Source organism: Bombina bombina, chromosome 5, assembly GCF_027579735.1.
Source record: "Bombina bombina isolate aBomBom1 chromosome 5, aBomBom1.pri, whole genome shotgun sequence".
NCBI classification, from domain to species: domain Eukaryota; kingdom Metazoa; phylum Chordata; class Amphibia; order Anura; family Bombinatoridae; genus Bombina; species Bombina bombina.
The window spans coordinates 571604458-571625798 of NC_069503.1; the positions used below are offsets into that span (position 1 = coordinate 571604458).

At 38.1% G+C, this 21341-nt stretch overlaps 1 protein-coding gene across 1 annotated transcript in view; it reads right to left on the bottom strand.

Moving 5' to 3' along the window:
- LOC128660587 (inter-alpha-trypsin inhibitor heavy chain H3) overlaps nucleotides 1–21341 on the bottom strand; it is a 180008-nt gene that overhangs the window by 41428 nt on the left and 117239 nt on the right. Inside the window, exons 11-12 of the mRNA XM_053714517.1 lie at nucleotides 10185–10366; nucleotides 721–906 (exon numbers count right to left, since the gene is read on the bottom strand). Coding sequence (XP_053570492.1) covers nucleotides 721–906; nucleotides 10185–10366 — 368 coding nt within the window. The remainder of the gene's footprint in view (nucleotides 1–720; nucleotides 907–10184; nucleotides 10367–21341) is intronic.

Genomic DNA, 21341 nt, shown 5'->3' on the forward strand with positions numbered 1-21341 from the left:
TATATACCGGTATATGTATGTGTATTTGACAAATATGTAAGCACATGCATATATGCTGATCAGCCACAACATTAAAATCACTGAAAGAATTTTAATGTTTGCATTAGCATTGTAAGCGGCTGAACATTATGGGCTTGATTATGAATGGTGCACTAACTGTTTCGTGCAAGCAATATCGGGTTTATTGTGCCTGTTGGGTGCACATTGGAAACAGCGCCCGTATTAAAAGTTAAAAGTAAATGCGAATGGATGAGCACAATTGAATTTAACGTGCGTCGGGATAGCGTGACTTCAGATCTCTGGTTAACTGTTACACATGTCAGAAAAGTGTTACAAAACCTGTTTAAAAATACACTCATAATTACGCTATTTTTTAAAATTTTTAAAAGAAAATATTGCATTCAAAAGTTATAAGGGAAGGGATAAAAGATATGAGGTCTCAGGTGTTAGAAAAAAAGACAGCAAAGGGTTTCAACATAGCGATACAGTACATACACATACCAGGTGCAATTATGAAATAGAACATCATTATTCCACTTCAGAAAACAATATGATTGTATATAAATACACATGTTTAAAATGTAAATTGTTTAATGTAATTGAATAGATCTTTTTATTGGAACATACAGTATAGACAAAGAAAGATTGCAACCTTTATACTTGTAATAAAAATGTGTAGTGAATGCACTTTTCTCATATAAATAACCATGTATGACTTACTCCTTCAGCCTTTATATCTGCAGTAAACGTGTTCAGATCATTATCTGTAATACGTCCAGCAACCACAATTTCACTACCATCAAAATAGTTTCTATAGTTGTTTTGTGTGATATCTGATATGGCATTTTCAGGGTATTGCAGTTCAATATTCACCAATGTAGGGGTTGCTACTTCATCATAAAATCCCTGAAAGAAATAATTGTTTTAGTAATGCTTTAACACTTCAATATTACATACAGTTATTGCAGATTTTTTCCTAGTTTTGGATGTTTACAAAAAAAAAAAAAATGTGTGGTGAAATCACTGTACACAAATAGACAGAACCTTCCAAAATATCAGCAGCTGTTCTCTGTTTATATTCAAATGATAACCTCTTTGAACCTCAAAATTAATAAATAAAGGTTTATAGTTTATTACAATATGGGACACCAGTAAAACTTTTATACGCCAAATTCTCAATCACATAATAAAAGAGCTACAATAGCTCTACCGATCTATATATAAATATCACAGGCAACTCCATCAAAAGGTATTTTATTCCATCCAGCATTGCATATTAAAATCGCTGGTCATATACAAATCAAGGCTTCACGTGAGGGAGAGTTTTGTATATTTTCAATATATATTGTATATTCAAGCAGTGCTTAAAAACAAGCAGAGACATGTGGATGTTTTATTTGGGGGCTTCTTTCACAATTTTTTTTTTTAAAATAAATGTAAGCATTTTTTTTAATTTTCAGTAACTTAAGGGCTTCTGTATATATCTAGGAACATAAGAAAGTTAAATCTTTAATTATACCAAAAATAAACTGTTACATTATGCATATACAAGTACTTTTTCTGCACTGCTGTCTGCCTCTATTTCCTCCATTGCTTATAATTAGACGTGTGATTCGGTTCGGTTCCATTCGGAAATTCGGAAAATTCGGCATATTCGGAGATTCGGATCGAACCGAATCTCCAAATTAAAATAGTGCCGAATCTACCGAATAAATCGGAATTACTTCGGATTTATTCGGTAGATTCGGATGGCCATGGATTACACTAGTATTGTACAGTATATTAGGTTATATCACTCTGCTATGGGTTACACCTAATGTACAGTACATAATACTAGTCTAATCCCACCTAACACTTACTGAAATTCCGAATTTCTGAACCGAATCAAACCGAATCCAGCCGAATTTATTTGAATCCGAATGAATCCGAAACAAATCCGAACCGAATTTATTCGAATCCGAATGAATCCAAAACAAATCCGAACCGAATTGATTCAAATTTTTCCGAATTCGAATCACTCCGAACCGAAATTCGAAAAAATTCGAATCGATCCGAACCGAACCAAATTTTTTCGCCATGCACATGTCTACTTATAATGGTACTTGCCAGCGAAGTTTGCAGTTAGAAATCAAGTGAGTTTGTGTTCATGCTTGCCTTTGAATGGCATTCCAAGCCATTGGGCTCCATGTACTAAGAGGCGGGCGGACAGCTTCTTAACTCGCGAAGCTGTCCGCCCGCCTCCGCTACACACGGGCAGCGGATCTATTGATCCGCTTGCCCGTATGTATCATTACACACTCAGCGGAGTGTGCAATGCCCGCCCCTTCAGTCGTGCGACCAATCACGTGACTGAAGGGGCTGTCAATCACAGAGAGCGAGCGAGCTCTCTGTGATTTTGCTTCGCCACCTAAGAGGTGGCGTAGGGTGTAGGAAGCAGCGGTCTAATGACCGCTGCTTCTTACATTGCGGGAAGCAGGCTCGCATATGCGAACCTGCCCCGCAAAGGCTCCGGAGCAGCTTTCGCTGCTTCGTACATGGAGCCCAATGACTCACTGAAGTGAAATATTGCCAGCATGTATATTTTTCTGCAACAATTGTCATACAAGTCGCGTATATCAGCTTTGACCGCTTATTTTGGAATAGCAGCTAAAATTTACACAGAGTTGAAAATATTGCTTCATTTTGAAAAAGAGCCTCTGAAAGAGTACTGTATAAGTGCTATAGAGATAGGTCAACACTGAAATGTGCATAGGGAAATTTCATTTTAAATAGAAACATTTTTGCCATATACTTTCTTTAGCAAAAACGCTTCTAGTAAAAGTTTTCACTGTTTTTCAGTAGCAAATTCTGTGATGCCCAAAAGAATCAGTATTCAAGTGCAGAGAGCTTTGATCCTGCTTTTGGAGTGAAGATTGTTCTATTGATTGGGGAACCAATAAACACAATGGCAACTAAACTTGATCCTGTGAGTTCCCTTCGTTTAGTACTTGGTGTTGATCTTACTTCACTATTGTGGTTCTGGTCTCTTGAGATCCACACAAACTCCGGCTTCTATTGTAGTGGGTTTGGAGCGTCACCATCCACGTACAGTGGTATGTATTGTGCCTGTGAAGACTAAGAGGCCTATCAACCTGTCAACCACAAATACGCCGGAATCCTGCATCGTAATTGTTGTGAAATTGATCCAACCTAATTATCAAACCCTCAAGACTGGCAAAAGTTGAAATTTGTGACGTAACATACGATCCGTCGGTCGCAATCTGACGCAGATCGATGCTTACGTCAATACAGATGTTCCGTATACACATTCGGCTCTATTTGACACTTTTTCCCAGTTATCAAACTTTTAACAGGTACGCTAGAGGCTATTCGGACGCATTGTACCTGGTTTTCAATCCGCCACCCTGGAGGCCGCGGATGCCATAATAATCAATGGGAGTCTGAAAGCAACAAAAGCTTATGTTCAATGCTGCAAGAGAATGAAGCATATCCCATTGATTTCTATGGAAGAAAAGAAGTAACGTTTACACCTAACACCCTAACATAAACCCCGAGTCTAAACACCACTAATCTGCTGCCCGGACATCGCCGCAACCTAAATAAAATGTATTAACTCCTATTCTGCCACTTCCCGACTCTGCCGCAACCTAAAAAAAGTTATTCACCCCTATCCCGCCACTCCCCGACCCCACCGTCAATAAATAAATGTATTAACCCCTAAAGCTCTGGCCTCCCACATCACCACCACTAACTAAACCTATTAATCCCCCTAAACCGTCGGCCCCCACATCGCCAAAAACTAAATTAAGCTATTAACCCTTAAACCTAACAACCCCTTAACTTTAAATTAAAATTACAACATCCCTATCTTCAAATAAATTAAAACTTACCTGTAGAATTAAAATAAACTATTTTAAACTATTTATTAACCTACCCTAACTATTATACTACAATTAAATTAAAATACCAATAAATAAACTAAATTACATATTAAAGAAACCTAACCCTACTCAAATTATTTAAATATACAATTAAACATTATTAAAAGTACTAAATTACAGAAAAAACAAACACTAAGTTACAAAAAACAAAGACTAAATTATCAAAAAATAAAAAAGAATTACACCTAATCCAATAGCCCTATCAAAATGAAAAAGCCCCCCAAAATAAAAAAAAACCCTAGCCTACAATAAACTACCAATGGCCCTTAAAAGGGCCTTTTGTGGGGCATTGCCCCAAAGATATCAGCGCTTTTACCTGTAAAAAAAATACGAACACCAGCCAACAGTTAAACCCACCACCCAACCAACCAACCACCCCCCCAAATAAAAAACCTCTAAAATAACCTAAGCTCTCCATTGCCCTGAAAAGGGCATTTGGATAATCACTTAGCTCTTTTGGCATGCCCTGAAAAGGGCAATCTACTCTTTCACAAGCCAAAACCCTAAGTTAAAATAAAAACCCACCCAAAAAACCCTTAACAAAACCTAAACAGTAACCCCCGACAAACCCCTTACAGTTATTGAAGTCCCGCTTGAAGGATCCATCCAGCCGGCAAGAAGTCTTCATCCAGGCACTCTTTGATCTTCATCCAGCCGGCAAAGTCCTCATCCATGCGGCAAGAAGTCTTCACCCAGACGGCATCTTCTATGATCTATCTTCATCCATCCAGCACGGTGCGAGTGCATCCTGAAGACATCTGGTGCGGAGCATCCTCTTAATACAGTCGGCGATGTAAACTGGAACTTCAATGCAAGTGATGCCATCCAAGATGGCGTCCCTTGCATTCCTATTGCATTCCTATTCCTATAAAGGTTCCAATCAGCCAATAGGATTGAGCTCTCATCCTATTGGCTGTTCCAAACAGTCAATATGATTGAGCTTTCATCCTATTGGCTGTTCCAATCAACTAATAGAATGAGAGCTCAAATCCTATTGGCTGATTGGAACAGCCAATAGGATTTTAACAGCTCTAATCCTATTGGCTTATTGAAATCTTTCAGCCGATAGGAATACAAGGGACGTCATCTTGGATGGTGTCACTTGCATTAAAGTTCCACTGTATGAAGATGATGCTCCACGCCGGATGTCTACAGGATGGACCCGCTCTGCGCCGGATAGATGAATATAGAAGATGCCGTCTGGATGATGACTTCTTGCCTTCTGGATGAGGACTTTGCCGGCTGGATGAAGATCAAAGAGGCCGCCTGGATGAATACTTCTTGCCGGCTGGATGGATCCTTCAAGCGGGACTTCAATAACTGTAAGTGGATCGTCGGGGATTAGTGTTAGGCTTTTTTAAGGGTTTTTTGGGTGGGTTTTTATTTTAGCTTAGGGTTTGGACTTGTAAAAGAGATAATTGCCCTTTTCAGGGCATGGCAAAACAGCTAAATGCCCATCCAAATGCCTTTTTCAGGCCAATGGGGAGCTTAGGTTATTTTAGTTTTTTATTTGTATTTTAAGGGCCATTGGTAGTTTATTGTTGGCTAGGGCTTTTTTATTTTGATAGGGCTATTAGATTAGGTGTAATTCTTTTTTATTTTTGATAATTAGTTTTCTTATTTTTCGGGATTTAGTGTTTTTTTTTGTAACTTAGTGTTTTGTTTTTTTCTGTAATTTATTACTTTTAATAATATTTAATTATATATTTAAATAATTTGAGTAGGGTTAGGTTTCTTTAATATGTAATTTAGTTTATTTAATTGGTATTTTAATTTAATTGTAGTATAATAGTTAGGGTAGGTTAATTAATAGTTTAAAATAGTTTCTTTTAATTCTACAGGTAAGTTTTAGTTTATATTAAGATAGGGATGTTGTAATTTTAATTTAAAGTTATGGGGTTGTTAGGTTTAGAGGTTTAGAGGTTAATAGCTTAATTTAGTTTTTGGTGATGTGGGGGGCTGATGGTTTAGGGGTTAATAGGTTTAGTTAGTGGTAGTGATGTGGGCAGCCAGAGGTATAGGGGTTAATATGTTGCGGCGATGTCAGGGAGTGGCGGGATAGGGGTTAAACATTTTAGTATAGTGGCAGCATTTAGTGACAGGATATTAATATAGTTGGGAAAAAGCCGAATAGACGTGAGATTGATGACTGTTAGTTAACAACAGTCCGATGCTCATCGCCCCGTACTTGGTGCGCGTCTTTTTCCTGGCTTTTTTTATAAATAAGGAGAGTGTATTGAGATACGCGGCCGCAATGTTAGGCGATGGTAGGCGAGTGTATTGATGCCGGTGAATGCAACACAGTTGACGGCTTGAACATATCCCCCTTAATTTGTGTCATATAAGCCACTGCTGATTCTCTGTGAAGTTGAGATATTTAGATAGTGGGCTTGGGCCCTCACAGTATATGTACCTATGCTGCTAATAAACAGTGATAGGATTACTAGAAGCAGTTTTGCTAATGGAGATATATTGGAAAAAAATTAAATTCAGCCATGCGTTTTAAAATTATGACCTTCCTATCTCTTAAAGGGATTTATTATTTCATAATTCAGATAAAGGGGCCAAATTATCTAGTCCTGAATGGAGCTTGATGCCCCTGTGTCTGCACAAGCCTTCAGGCTCACTGGAAACAGCAGTTATGAAGCTGTGAGGCTGCGGATATCAATCTGCCCGATCTTATATGATCGGGCTGGATGACACCCCCTGCTAGCAGCGGATTGGCCTCAGTTCTGCAGGGGGTGGCATTGCACAAGCAGTTCACAAGAACTGCTTATGCAATGATAAATGTCAACAGCGTATACTGTTGGCATTTATTGATGTGTGGCGGACATTATACCCTACATCGTATCATGTCAGCTCGCACTTTCATAAATCGGCCCCAGAATGTAATTTTTTTTTAATTTTTTTTATTTATAACCAGCATTGTGTACAATATAATCAGAAAAGCATATTTTGCACCACGCAGGGCTGATTATCTTTCCAAATTACACGAAGCAACAAGTGGTAAATATTTACAATTTGCTAAATTATGCCAATATACTTCATAAAAAAAAAATTAAAAAATGAAAAAGAAAAGAAGAAAAAAAAAGAGGGGGAGACAAAACAAATTGTAGACTCTGCTGGAATTTTCTTTTCTTCCCCCCCCCTTCTTCACTGTTTTAGGTCAGTTTTTCCAACCACCAGAGTGATCGGATCATTGTAATGTAATATCAATCCAAACAGAACCAATGACAAACAGCAAAACCAAACACACAAAAAACAAACAAACAAACAAGCAAACGGAAAACAGAAAAAAAGGGGACCATATTAGCTAATCTCTCCCCCTCTCCGCATTTTCTGCATCTACCAAACCCCAAGGAGAACTATTTCTGAGTTTTTAAAAGGGAAGATCAGATAATCAATTTCAGTTTCCTGAAGTGATTTTATAAATGTTGCTCATTTACTAAAGAACTTCCTTATGTCCGGTTCCTTATCAATATCTATGTCCTTTTGTTCTAGCATACATTGTTTTTTTAAGTGATTATCATTATCCTGATGGCTATCTTCCATCTTTAGACACAATATAATTTGATATAATGATAGAGAGGTTGTATTGACTTTTAATGTAGTTTTTAGCCAGAATTCTAATTTATTCCAAAATCTTCTAATCTTTGGGCAAGACCAGAACATATGAGTCAGGTCTGCTGCCTGAAGGGAGCATTTAGGACATTTATTAAATTGCTAATTATGTATTCTGAGGCCTTTCTCTGGAGTGAAGTATGTCCTATGGAGAAGCCTAAGATGGGCCTCTCGCCAGGTGGCGGATAACATAGAGGCAGCTACTTTGCTTATTGATAGTTGAAGAGTTTTCGTATCAATATTAGTCTGGGGTATTAATGAGCTCCACGTTATTGCCATATTGTCCAGTAAAGGAGTACCTTTACTTATATTAAGTATACTATAGCATGGGGCAATAGACATATGGTCATTTTTTGTTAAAATTAACCAGTTTTCCAGTTTACCTAGCGTCCAACCATAGCCTTGCTGTTTAATTAATTCAGCAGCAAAATGCCTTATTTGCAAATAGGCAAAAAAGTCTCTATTGGGAAGATTAAATTCTGTTTTGAGTTCCTCAAAGGACTTGATACATTTTCTATCTTTATCTAATATATAGACTACTTTGTCCAAGCCAGAGTTATGCCATCTATTAATGATAGCTGAGTTTATACCTGCTTGGAATTGTGGATTCCCTATTATAGGAAGATGTTTCAAGACATTACTGGGTATTGAAAGAGATTTAGTTAGCTTCCCCTATGCCTTAATCGGGGTATATATAGTTCTAAGTCCTTTAATGTTCGCAGGCAACTCCCTTGATAGAGAATGAATCAGAGCCACTGGGAGATAAGGCTTACAAATATTTAGTTCTAACTCATTGTTTAAAATATAATTCTTCGCGTACATCCAGTCAGCTAATATGCGTGCCAAGAAGCTAAGGTTATAAGATTCAATATTTGGTAATGCTAGGCCTCCGAGATCCTTTGATATAGTAAGTTTAGTGAGAGATATCTGGGGTCTTTTACCCTGCCATATAAATTGCCTAAGTGCAGCATTGATAAAGCGAATATCCTTTTCTAATAGGAGCAATGGCACATTCTGAAGGATATAGAGAAGTTTAGGAAGGAGGATCATTTTAAATAATTCTGCTCGACCAGAAATTGACAAAGGCAGATGCTGCCAAGATTTGAGTTTCTCCTTAATAGTAATTAATATAGGGGATATGTTAAGTTTGTATAAGTCCCTTAGGTTAAGCAGAATATGAATCCCTAAATACTTAAAAGAATCTGTAACCACTCAGAGAATGTAATTTTAAACAACTTTACAATTTAATTATATGATCTAATTTTCTTTGTTCTCTTGGTATCTTTTGATTAAAAGAATACCTAGATAGGCTCAGAAGCAGCAATGCATGCACTACTGATGTCTAGCTGCTGATTGATGGCACAAACAGTATAAGCGTCTTGTCATTGGCAAACCTGAAGTGTTAAGCTAGCTCCAAGTAGTGTATTACTGCTCCTTCAATAAAGAATAAGAGAACAAAGGAAGCTAATTTTATAATAGAAGTAAATTGGAAAATTGTTTAACATTGTATGCTCTATACCAATACCAATAGAGCAAAACAAATTAGACAACAGAAGTAAATTGTTTGAAAGTGTGGAGATAGCTGCTTTCAGTGTAGGAACTAGTTGGTGCATGGCTGGCTCTCCATATATGGGTACGGATGGGCTGAATGAACAAACAGCTTAGATCCTACCCTGACATGCCCCCTTGCCTGTGTTTTTTGATTTAAGGTAACTAGAAATGCGCCTGGGGCCATCATCAGAGCGCATAAATCCCTGGTAAGAACCCCAATGAATAGAAATGTTGTACCTGTGGGCTACCTTAGATGGAGATCAAAGGCTGCTGGACTTTTGCAATGATAAATAAGCTGTATTAATATGGGTAAAAAATATTTTTTCTTCGCTTGTGGTAGATAATATTCTCTCTCTGCTATGGCAGAAGCATAACATGATACAACAAAATCATTATAATAATAACAATGATACAATTAAAGAACTAATTTGTTGGGAATGCAAAGCCAAGCCCAAGATAAAGTAGCTAGATATACTCTTCATTTTTAGAAAAAGTCAGTTGATAGAAGCACAACTATATGTATTGCTTTCTAGAACCTAAGTTAATTTAAATTGTACATAGGCCTAAACTAAAAAAAAGCCTGATGATAATATTACTTTCAGTAAAGGAATATGTGGGAATATTCTAGAAAGTAATACAGTAGATAGAATTCTATTTGCTTATATATCTATCTATCATCTACAGTACCTATCTATCTATCTATCTATCATCTATCTATCTATCTATCTATTATCTATCTATCTATCTATCTATCTATCTTTATGTCTGTCTGTCAGTCTGTCTGTCTATCTAATCTATATTTGTGCCTCTCTATTTATCTAATCTATCTGTCTGTCTATATATCAATCAATAAGGAATATGATTATAAAATCTATAATCAACAAATGTGATAAAATCCATATCATTATGTAACATTTCTACCTTGAAGACTTTGACCATAGAACTATTGACAATGTGACTGAAGTAGGAGCATTTCAAATAGATTTTATTATGCTTCCATACTAATTATACTCAATAAATTACATCAATGGTTAATTAGTAGAACAATAATTTGTACTGTGTGTAATTTACCTGCAACTGTAAGGCAGCATCAGAGTCTTCATAAATTCGACGTGCTACACCTGAATTTTCTAGAGCCAGCTTTTCTAGAAAATTATAGTCAACACCAGAACCAAAACCAAGACAATATAGTGTATATTTTCCTTGACCAGCGTTTTTTACATTTTGCTGAATTCTTGCCGGATCCGCTTCACCTTGTAGTAAATAAATTGCAGCAAAATTGCATTATCAATCACTGGTCTTGCATTTAAAACAATATACATTTGTACATTTTTAAGTTTTATTTTATACTACCTGTTATTTAGTTACATTTTTTAGGAGTTAGATTAGACGACTGGTAGAAACCAATATATAATAGTCTTAAAGGGAAATTAAACCTGAAATGTTTATTTCATGATTCAGATAGAACAAGCAGTTTTAAACAACTTTCTAATTTACTTCTATTATCACATTTTCTTCATTCTCTTGGTAGTTTTTGTTGAAAAGCAGGGATGTAAAGCTAAGGAGCGTGAATGTATGGCAGCAATTTTGCAGGAATATTATCTATTTGCAAGATTACTAGATGGCAGCACTATTTCCTGTCATGTATGCTTCCAATGCCTAGGTATCTCTTCAAATAAGAATAGCGTGGGAACAAAGCAAATTTGATAAAAGTAAATTGGAAACTTTTTAAAATTGTGTGCTCTGTTTGAATCATAAAAGAACATTTTTAGGTTTCATATCCCTTTAAATAATTAAGATAATAGCCCGGTTTAAAAAAACATAAATTCAGTAATATTAGTGAAAAAGTGCTACAAAAAAAGCTGTAGCGTTTATAGATTAAGAATGGCTAAATACTGATAAAATTGAGAAGCATTATTATGCAAAATAAAAAGTTAAAGGCATATGAAACCCAATTTCTTTCTTTCATGATTCATACAGAGCATGCAACTTTAAATGCAGAAGCCTCCTATGAAAGGAAACAAACAGAGGTGCCTCTAAGTGTACTATCATCAGGGTTAAAATTAGGCAAATTAATTAAAACCACTCACTTGTATAAAAGCACACGATAGTGCTAGTGAAGCATGCCGAGACTTCTGAGCCACTTGGCTGACTCCACACATGGCAAGTCTGGCCACAGCTGATCCAGCTAAATTGTCTCCAAGCTCTGTCTCTCGGCCCACCCTAACACTGTTTACGACTCTTTCCACTCTCTGAGTAAGGTGAAGCTGGAGTGCTGCATCCTCAGAAAAGGGGATAATGCTGGCACAGGATATACGGCATAGAAATACAGAGCAACTACTCCCAATACAACCTGGTCAGGCCCACACCAAGTGGGTGAAAAAAGGCAGCGGATGATTAAAACATTTATTGTTAAAAACAGCATCGCGTTTCTTGGCAGTCAACGCCGTTTAATCAGGCTGTAATAATACAAACTACCGCTCCTAATTTAAATGACCCTACTCCATTGTATACAATAATATATATTTTTGTGTTTGTGCCTTACCGATGTTGTAGGAAGAGTCGGGCTTTAAAGAATTGTTACTTTCTATTGGAGCAGGGGCATTTAAATTAGGAGCGGTAGTTTGTATTATTACAACCTGATGAAACTGCATTGACTGCCAAGAAACGCAATGCTGTTTGTAACAATGCCTTTTTTTAGCTCACTTGGTGTTTGTGCCTGACCCAGTTGTATCCAGAACTGTTGCTCTGTATTTCTATGCTGTATTCCTTGTGCCAGCATTATTCCCTTTGCTGAGGATGCAGCATTTAAGCTTCACCTGACTCAGAGAGTGGAAGGAGTCGTGACCATTGTGAGGGCAGGCAGAGAGACGGAGCTTGGAGCCAATTTGGCTACATCAGCTATGGCCAGACTTTCCGTGTGTGGAGTCAGCCGAGTGGCTCAGAAGTCTCGGCATGCATCACTAGCACTATTGTGTGCTTTTATACAAGTGAGTATGTCATGAGATGCAGGACACAGCATAGAAGGTACAACGCTATTTTATTGCAGAGCATAGAAGTATGCAGCTTGTACAATACATCTAACTTGGTATCTGCAAAGCAACAGGGTTATAGAGAGATGCACTATACAAGCAAGAGCTAAACCACAAAAAGTCCTCAATACTGTTTCTATAGAGTATACAATAGTAGCAAACAATAACTTTGTAGTATAGTGTGTAAAATCTAAATAATGTTAAGGACTCTAAGAAATATGATAGACACTTTTCTTAAAAGATAAGTATAGCAGCAATTTAATTAAAACGCATAAGCAAATCATGCATACAAAATAATTTTTTCCCCCCCGGAAAATACTAAGATAATACACATAAAATAAGTAAAAACATAAATTTCTGAATCTCAGCTCCTGCAAGGGCCTTAGAGACACCTAGATTACGAGTTTTGCATTGCGGCTTTTAACGCTAAAAAAATGGCAATTTCAGCGTGAAAGCAGTAACACACTATTGCAACGACAATTCCGCACTCAAAAAAATTACGTTTTTGCGTGGGATTTTCATAGCACCGATATTACAGGTTGTGCGGTGAGGTTGTAAATCTTGCGTTACAGCCTATATCGACAGGATCCATAGTGTCATCTGAGAGCAGTAGTTATGGATTTTGTGTAACAAAGATGTTTCACAAAACTCATAACTAAAATGTTACAAAGTACGCTAACACCCATAAACTACCTATTAACCCCTAAACCGCTGCCCTCCTGCATCGCAAACACTATATTAAACCTATTAAACCCTAATATGCCGCCCACCCACATTACGACTATTCAATAAAGTTATTAACTTCGAATCGGCCGCCCACCCACATTGCCAACACTATTTAAATATATTAACGCCTATTCCCCAGGCACCCCGACATTGCCGCCACTATAATAAAGTTATTAGCCCCTAAACCTTAGGCCTCCCACATGTCCCCCACTAAATAAACCTATTAACCCCTAAACTGCCGGTCCCACACATCGCAAAACACTAAATAAAACTATTAACCCCTAAACCTAACACCTCCTAACTTTAAATTAAAATTACAATATAACTCTATTTAAATAAATAAAAACTTACCTGTGAAATAAATATAAACCTAACATTAAACTATAAATTAACCTAAATTAACTATACTAATAAAATAAAAAAACTACCAATTAAAATATCTAAATTACAAATTTTAAAAAAAACTAACACTATGAAAAAAAATCTTAAATATAAATTACAACTAAAAAAAATTAATCCTACAAAAAAAATAAAAAATCTAAGTTTACCAAAAATAATAAACACTAAAATCACGAAAAATAAAAAATGAAATTTTCCAAAATAAAAACAATTACACCTAATCTAATAGCGCTATAAAAATAAACCCCCCCAAAATAAAAACACCCCCTAGCCTACAATAAACTACCAGGTCATTGCCCTAAAGAAATCATCTCTTTTACCTGTAATAAAATACAAAGTCCCCCCAACAGTAAAACCAACCCCCAAAATAAAAACCTAACTCTAAAAAAAAAAAATAAGCTATCCATTGCCCCTAAAAGGGCATTTGTATGGGCATTGCCCTTAAAAGGGCCTTTAGCTCTTTTGCATTGCCCTTAAAAGGGCATCTAGCTCTTTTTCAAAGCCCAAACCCTAATCTAAAAAAAAACACTCAAATTTAAAAAAAACTCGTAATCCAGGTAGAGTGTTTTCTGTTGAAGAAGAATCGGTAGCCCCTTTTTGCCTCTTCATCCCTCCTAAGGACCTCGTCCCGAGGAACAGAGCGGGCTGGCTGGAAAACACCAACAGAGGGTAGTGTAGTGCGGGTCTGTCATCCTAGCATCAACTGTGCCGGGCTAAAGCCTGTGGCTTGGATGGGAGTAGCCCTATAGGCTAAGAGAACTAGGTATGGCTCAGATTGCTTTAAAATTAACTTTGTTGTTTGAACTGCCCGTTCAGCCATTACATTGGCTTGCGGGTAATGTGAACTTGACGTAGAATGGACAAAATCATATTCACTGCTGAAAGAACTAAACTCCATGGAATAAACTGCATTCTGTTATCACTCACTAATTCCATTGGTATGTCCCACCGGGCGAACAAGCTCTTGAGACGAGTGATAATGGCTTGACTGGTGATCTTATTCAAGGGTCCAAATACCTGGAATAGTAGTCAATCACAACTAGGTACTTTTTCCCATGCAGTTCTCACAAATCTCCAGCTATTTTCTGCCATGGTCCTGCAGGCAGCGAGGTAGAAATCAAGGGCTTCCTTCTCTGAGTAGGCCGACGTTCCTGGCAAAAGGCACATTTTAACATGTGGCTTGCAATGTCGGAACTGATCCCAGGCCACTGTACCGATGTAGCTGCCCTTTCTCTGCACTTTGTAAGGCCCAAGTTGCCATCATGAATCCTGCTTAACATCTCCTGCCTCATGCTAACAGAAATGACAATACGGTCTTGGAACAGCACTAACCCATCCAGCTCTGTGAGCTGCGACCTTTCTGACTGGTAAGAACTTAAAGACATCCAGGCTGCCCGGCTCTTGGGCCAACCATCTTTTATGTACTTAATAACTTCTTGAAGGTCTGTATTTAAACATGTCTCCTTTCTTATTTGCTCTAGCTTTCCTGCCGAAATGGATTTGGATACCAGAACTAAATCCACATATACTTTCACATCTGATTTTGTTGAAGATTCATAAGCAGCAGCCAGCAGGAGCCTGGAAAATGTATCTGCCACTACCAGTTGTTTCCCCGGCTCATGCACTGCCTGAACGTTGAGTCTGAGCAGCCTTATCAGAAGTCTCTGGCATCTTAGGGGTGTTTTGTCAATATCATAAGAGTTAATTTGAGGGACTAGCAGTTTATGGTCAGTCTCCAGACACAATTTCTCTAAACCCACTAGGTAACGGTGAAAGAGCTCACAAGCCCAAACTGCAGCCAGGCACTCTTTCTCAATTTGGGCGTACTTTGACTCAGCAGCCGTCAGTATACTGTAACAGTAAGAAATGGTCTGTACTTTGTTCTCATTCAGCTGCAGGAGGGCGACCCCTAGTCCATAACTGCTCACATCAGCACTAACCACAGTCTTTTTAGAAGGGTTGTAGAACCCTAACACTGGGGCAGACCCCAGCAAGGACTTGACCTGCACAAAAACTTCTTCCTGTAAAGGACCCCAGACCCAGGCAACATCTTTCTTCAACAACTATGTGATAGGGTGTAGCACTGTTGATAAATCTGGAAGGAACCTGCCCAAATAATTGACAAGGTTCAATATGTGTCTCAGTTTGTGTACATCAGAAGGACTTTTTATCTGTTCAATAGCAAGGATTTTATCAGGGTCAGGCTTGATGCCATCTCCATTGATGATATGCCCAAAGTAACATAACTCAGATTTTCTAAAATTTCATTTCTCTTTATTTAATTTCAGCCTGGACTCTCTAATGGTCTGCAGCACACAGCTCAATTGCTGATTATGTTCTTTCAATGTGGATCCATCTTACACTAAGATGTCGTCAATGATGACTGCCGGGCCCTCGTGATCCCTTAGGAGGAAACTCATCTCTCTTTGAAAGAATTTAGGAGCAGAGACTATTCTGAAGGGGAGTCTGCAGAAGCAAAACCGACCTACCGGTGTTAAGAAGGTAGTCAGTCTGCGGCACTGTGGATCTAGAGGTATCTGCCAGAAGCTGCTTGAAGCATCCAGTGTAGAGAAGAACTTTGCCCCAGCCAGGGTCGGCAGCACATATCTCTCTCTCTTCACCACCTCATTAAGCATTTTCAAGTCTATGCAGATGCGTACCTTCCCATTTTTCTTCGCAACAGACACAATGGGGCACACCAGTCAGTTGCTTCAATAACATCTTCAATAACTCCAATATTCTTCATACGCAGAAGTTCCTTCTCCACTTGAGGCATAAGTGGGAACAGAATTCTTTGAGGAATGGTAATGCTGTATGGGACTGCATCACTTTTAAGTGATATTGGACTGGGTTGCAATTCAGTAGGCCCAATTCACCAAACATGTTTTCCGAAATCTCATTCACTCTGGCGACAAGGCCCAAACCACAGGCTGCTTTCCTGCCCAATAGGTTGTTAACACACTGACTTCTAATCACATGTACCCACATGGTGAATTTCCTTTGCTTGTACTCGCAGCTGGCAAGAAATTTCCCCGCACAATCAATGCGGCCACCAGGACTATGAACTTTCGTTGTAACCTTCACCAGCTGAGGTTGCTGAGGCTGCTGAGGCAGTTTTATGAATGTTGCAAGGGACATAACAGTGATGTCTGCTCCCGTGTCAATCTTGAAGGCAACCTTGGCTCCCATTACAGTAAGGGTAACCCCCCAATTTTCGTGTCTGAACCAGACTGTTCAACAACAGACCATACAAACGACACTTCTTGACCCTCCTGGTCACTATCCACCTGCATCTCCTTAATGTATTCAGTTTTACACGCCACTTCAAAATGGCCCATTTGGTTACACTTTCTACATCTTTATCATATGACATTCGGATCATGGGTATGGTTACAGTGCATGCAGCGAGCCTTCTGCGCCCATCTAGAGTTGCCAGGTGTCAGCCACAAAAATACCGGACCGATAAACAGGGGGGGGGTTATATATAGTAACACACACAGACATACATATATATATATATAACATTTCTCTCTCTCTATATATATACAGTATATATGTGTGTGTGTGTATGTATATATATATGTATATATATGTGTGTGTGTGTGTATATATATATACAGTATATAAAGTCAGCACAATAAAGGAACACGTTAACCACAGAGGGGTGCACATCTGCTATATACTGCATCTAAAATAATTTTTTGGGGGGCTGGTACATTTTTTTAAAATTTACATACAGCTGCACTATATAAATATATATAAATATATATATATATATATATATATATATATATATATATATATACAGGTAGCCCTCAGTTTACGCCGGGGTTAGGTTCCAGGAGGAATGGTTGTAAATCGAAACCGTTGTAAATTGAAACCCAATTTATAATGTAAGTCAATGGGAAGTGAGGGGTTCAAGGCCCCTCTCAAAACTGACATAAGTAACACCTAATACTTTATTTTTAAGGCTTTGAAATGAAGACTTTAAATGCTAAACAGCATTATAAACCTAATAATATAGATTGTATCATCATCACACTATGTTTAATGAACAAAAACATTTGCTAACAGCACCTAATAAAATAATCACACAACAGACTGCATCATCATCAAACTAAGCTTAATGAACAAAACCATTTGCTAAACATCACCTAATAAAATAATTACACAACAGACTGCATCATCATCAAACTAAGTTTAATGAACAAAAACATTTGCTAAACAGCACCTAATTAAATAATCACACAACAGACTGCACCATCATCGAACTAAGTTTAATGAACAAAAACATTTTTTTACTTGCAGTTTTCTGAAATTAGTTCTCTGTATTGTTAACATGTTAGATACTATTGGGTCTGGACCTATTCTATGCATTTCAATCTGCAGTGATTAATAGACAGTTAGGCAACTTCACCTCAAGCAGCTGGACAGGAAGATAATAGGGAAGTGGCTGCTCGATAGCTAATGTCTGCTCTGTGTACACAGGTCAATTTCAGACCTGTTAAGTTGCATAACTTTGCTGCAAAACAAGCTGACAGCTCCACCTACTGGCTATTTTAATTACTGCACATGACTGAAAAAAAGGTTGTTATTCTGAAACGGCACAAATTGAACCAGCGTAAACTGAGGGCCACCTGTATAATCAATTTCTACATTAACTGAACGTTACATTATCCATGCCTCACCTGTTGAGCCTTTCAGACTAGCCCTTAACAAATTACTTATTTCAAACTCTTGCTACCAGTTCCATTCCTGCTTATATCTCCCTGAAGCAGTTTAATTAAATTTAATCTGGTCATTTCACCTGACAACCCTACGCCCATCCGCTTCTGGGTCTTTCTGTTGCCCTTGAACTACCGCTCACACTGTGCCTTTCACCTGCAGCTCTCCTGAACTGCTGCAATTCATCCGCAGTACTCTCAGACTTCAGATCAGCACTTTGATTTTTCATCAGTTAACCCTGGCAGGGCCATCCTAATAGCCCCATCTAATGTTAATTCAGCCTCCAACTGTACCTTCAGTGAGACCTCAGCATCTACAATTCCTATGACTATTCTGTCTCTGATTTGCTCTTCTTTAGCAACAAAATAATAAATTTGATCAGCGCAGAAGACCACACAACCAATCAAATAAAGAGGATCTCCCAAAAAGAATTTCTCAAAAATAAAAATAGTGAAAACAAAATAATTGATTGCGCAAAAAATGCTAAAGGTGGGAAGGGATATAAGTATATGGTATATAAAAGTCTTATAATAGGGATCTGTTTAGTGAAAAAATCTGTCTAATATCTTGTGTGAAAACACTGCATTTGTGGAAAAAATCTGGTGATACATAAACGGCTAGATTTAGAGTTCTGCGTTAGCCGTCAAAACCAGCGTTAAGGGGTCCTAACGCTGGTTTTGGCTGGCCGCTGGTATTTAGAGTCAGGCAGGAAAGGGTCTAATGCTAACTTTCAAGCCACGACTTTTCCATACCGCAGATCACCTTACATCAATTGCGTATCCTATCTTTTCAATGGGATCTTCCTAACGCTGGTATTTAGAGTCTTGGCTGAAGTGAGCGGTAGACCCTCTACTGACAAGACTCCAGCCGCAGAAAAAAGTCAGTAGTTAAGAGCTTTATGGGCTAACGCCGGTTACTACTGTGCTCTAAAGTACACTAACACCCATAAACTACTTATGTACCCATAAACCAAGGCCCCCCCACATCGCCGCCACTATAGTAAATATTTTTAACCCCTAATCTGCCGACCGCACACCACCGCCACCTACATTATCCCTATGAACCCCTGATCTGCTGCCCCTAACATCGCCGACCCCTATATTATATTTATTAACCCCTAATCTGCCCCCCCAACGTCGTCGCTACCTTACCTACACTTATTAACCCCAAATCTGCCGACCGGACCTCGCCGCTACTCTCATAAAGTTATTAACCCCTAAACTGCCGCACTCCCGCCTCGCAAACCTTATAATAAATAGTATTAACCCCTAATCTGCCCTCCCTAACATTGCCGAAACCTAACTTCAAGTATTAACCCCTAATCTGCCGACCAGACCTCGCCGCTACTATAATAAATGTATTAACCCCTAAAACTAAGTCTAACCCTAACACCCCCCTAAATTAAATATAATTTTAACCTAACAAAATAAATTAAATATTATTAACTAAAGTATTCCTATTTAAATCTAAATACTTACCTGTAAAATAAACCCTAATATAGCTAAAATTAAACGAATAATTATATTGTAGCTATTTTAGGATTTATATTTATTTTACAGGCAACTTTGTATTTATTTTAACTAGGTACAATAGTTATTAAATAGTTATTTACTATTTAATAGCTACCTAGTTAAAATAATTACAAAATTACCTGTAAAATAATTCCTAACCTAAGTTACAATTAAACCTAACACTACACTATCAATAAATAAATTAAATCAATTAACTACAAGTACCTGCAATTACCTACAATTAAATAAACTAAACTAAATTACAAAATAAAACCACTAAATTACAAAAAATAAAAAAAGATTACAAGAATTTTAAGCTAATTACACCTACTCTAAGCCCCCTAATAAAATAACAAAGCCCCCCAAAATAAAAAAATTGCCTAACCTAATCTAAATTAAAAAAGTTAACAGCTCTATTACCAGCCCTTAAAAGGGCTTTTTTTGCGGGGCATGCCCCAAAGAAATCAGATCTTTTGCCTGTAAAAAAAAACACAATACCACCCCCCAACATTACAACCCACCACCCACATACCTCTACTATAACCCAAACCCACCTTAAATAAACTTAACACTACCCCCCGAAGATCTCCCTACCTTGAGTCGTGTTCACCCAGCCGGGCACCGATGGACCAAAAGAGGACATCCGGAGTGGCAGAAGTCTTCATCCTATCCAGGCAGAAGAGGACATCCGGACCGGTAGACATCTTCATCCAAGCGGAATCTTCTATCTTCATCCATCCGGAGCGGAGTGGAACCATCTTCTTCCAGCCGACGCAGATCCATCCTTCTTCCACGACGCAGACTCGCCGAATGAAGGTTCCTTTAACTGACATCATCCAAGATGGCGTCCCTCGAATTCCGATTGGTTGATAGGATTCTATCAGCCAATCGGAATTAAGGTAGGAAAAATCTGATTGGCTGATTGAATCAGCCAATTAGATTCAAGTTCAATTGGATTGGCTGATCCAATCAGCCAATCATATTGAGCTTGCATTCTATTGGCTGATCGGAACAGCCAATAGAATGCAAGCTCAATCTGATTGGCTGATTGGATCAGCCAATCCAATTGAACTTGAATCTGATTGGCTGATTCAATCAGCCAATCAGATTTTTCCTACCTTAATTCCGATTGGCTGGGAATTCGAGGGACGCCATCTTGGATGATGTCATTTAAAGGAACCTTCATTCGGCGAGTAGGCGTCGTGGAAGAAGGATGGAGCCACATCGGCTGGAAGAAGATGGCTCCGCTCCGGATGGATGAAGTTAGAAGATGCCGCTTGGATGAAGATGTCTACCGGTCTGGATGTCCTCTTCTGCCCGGATAGGATGAACACTTCTGCCGCTCCGGATGTCCTCTTTTGGTCCATCGGTGCCCGGCTGGGTGAACACGACTCAAGGTAGGGAGATCTTCAGGGGGGTAGTGTTAGGTTTATTTAAGGGGGGTTTGGGTTAGAGTAGGGGTATGTGGGTGGTGGGTTGTAATGTTGGGGGATGGTATTGTGTTTTTTTTTACAGGCAAAAGAGTTGATTTCTTTGGGGCATGCCCCGCAAAAAGCCCTTTTAAGTGCTGGTAATAGAGCTGTTAACTTTTTTAATTTAGATTAGGGTAGGGAATTTTTTTATTTTGGGGGGCTTTGTTATTTTATTAGGGGGCTTAGAGTAGGTGTAATTAGCTTAAAATTCTTGTAATCTTTTTTATTTTTTGTAATTTAGTGGTTTTTTTTGTAATTTAGTTTAGGTTATTTAATTGTAGATAATTGTAGGTACTTGTAGTTAATTGATTTAATTTATTTATTGATAGTGTAGTGTTATGTTTAATTGTTACTTAGGTTAGG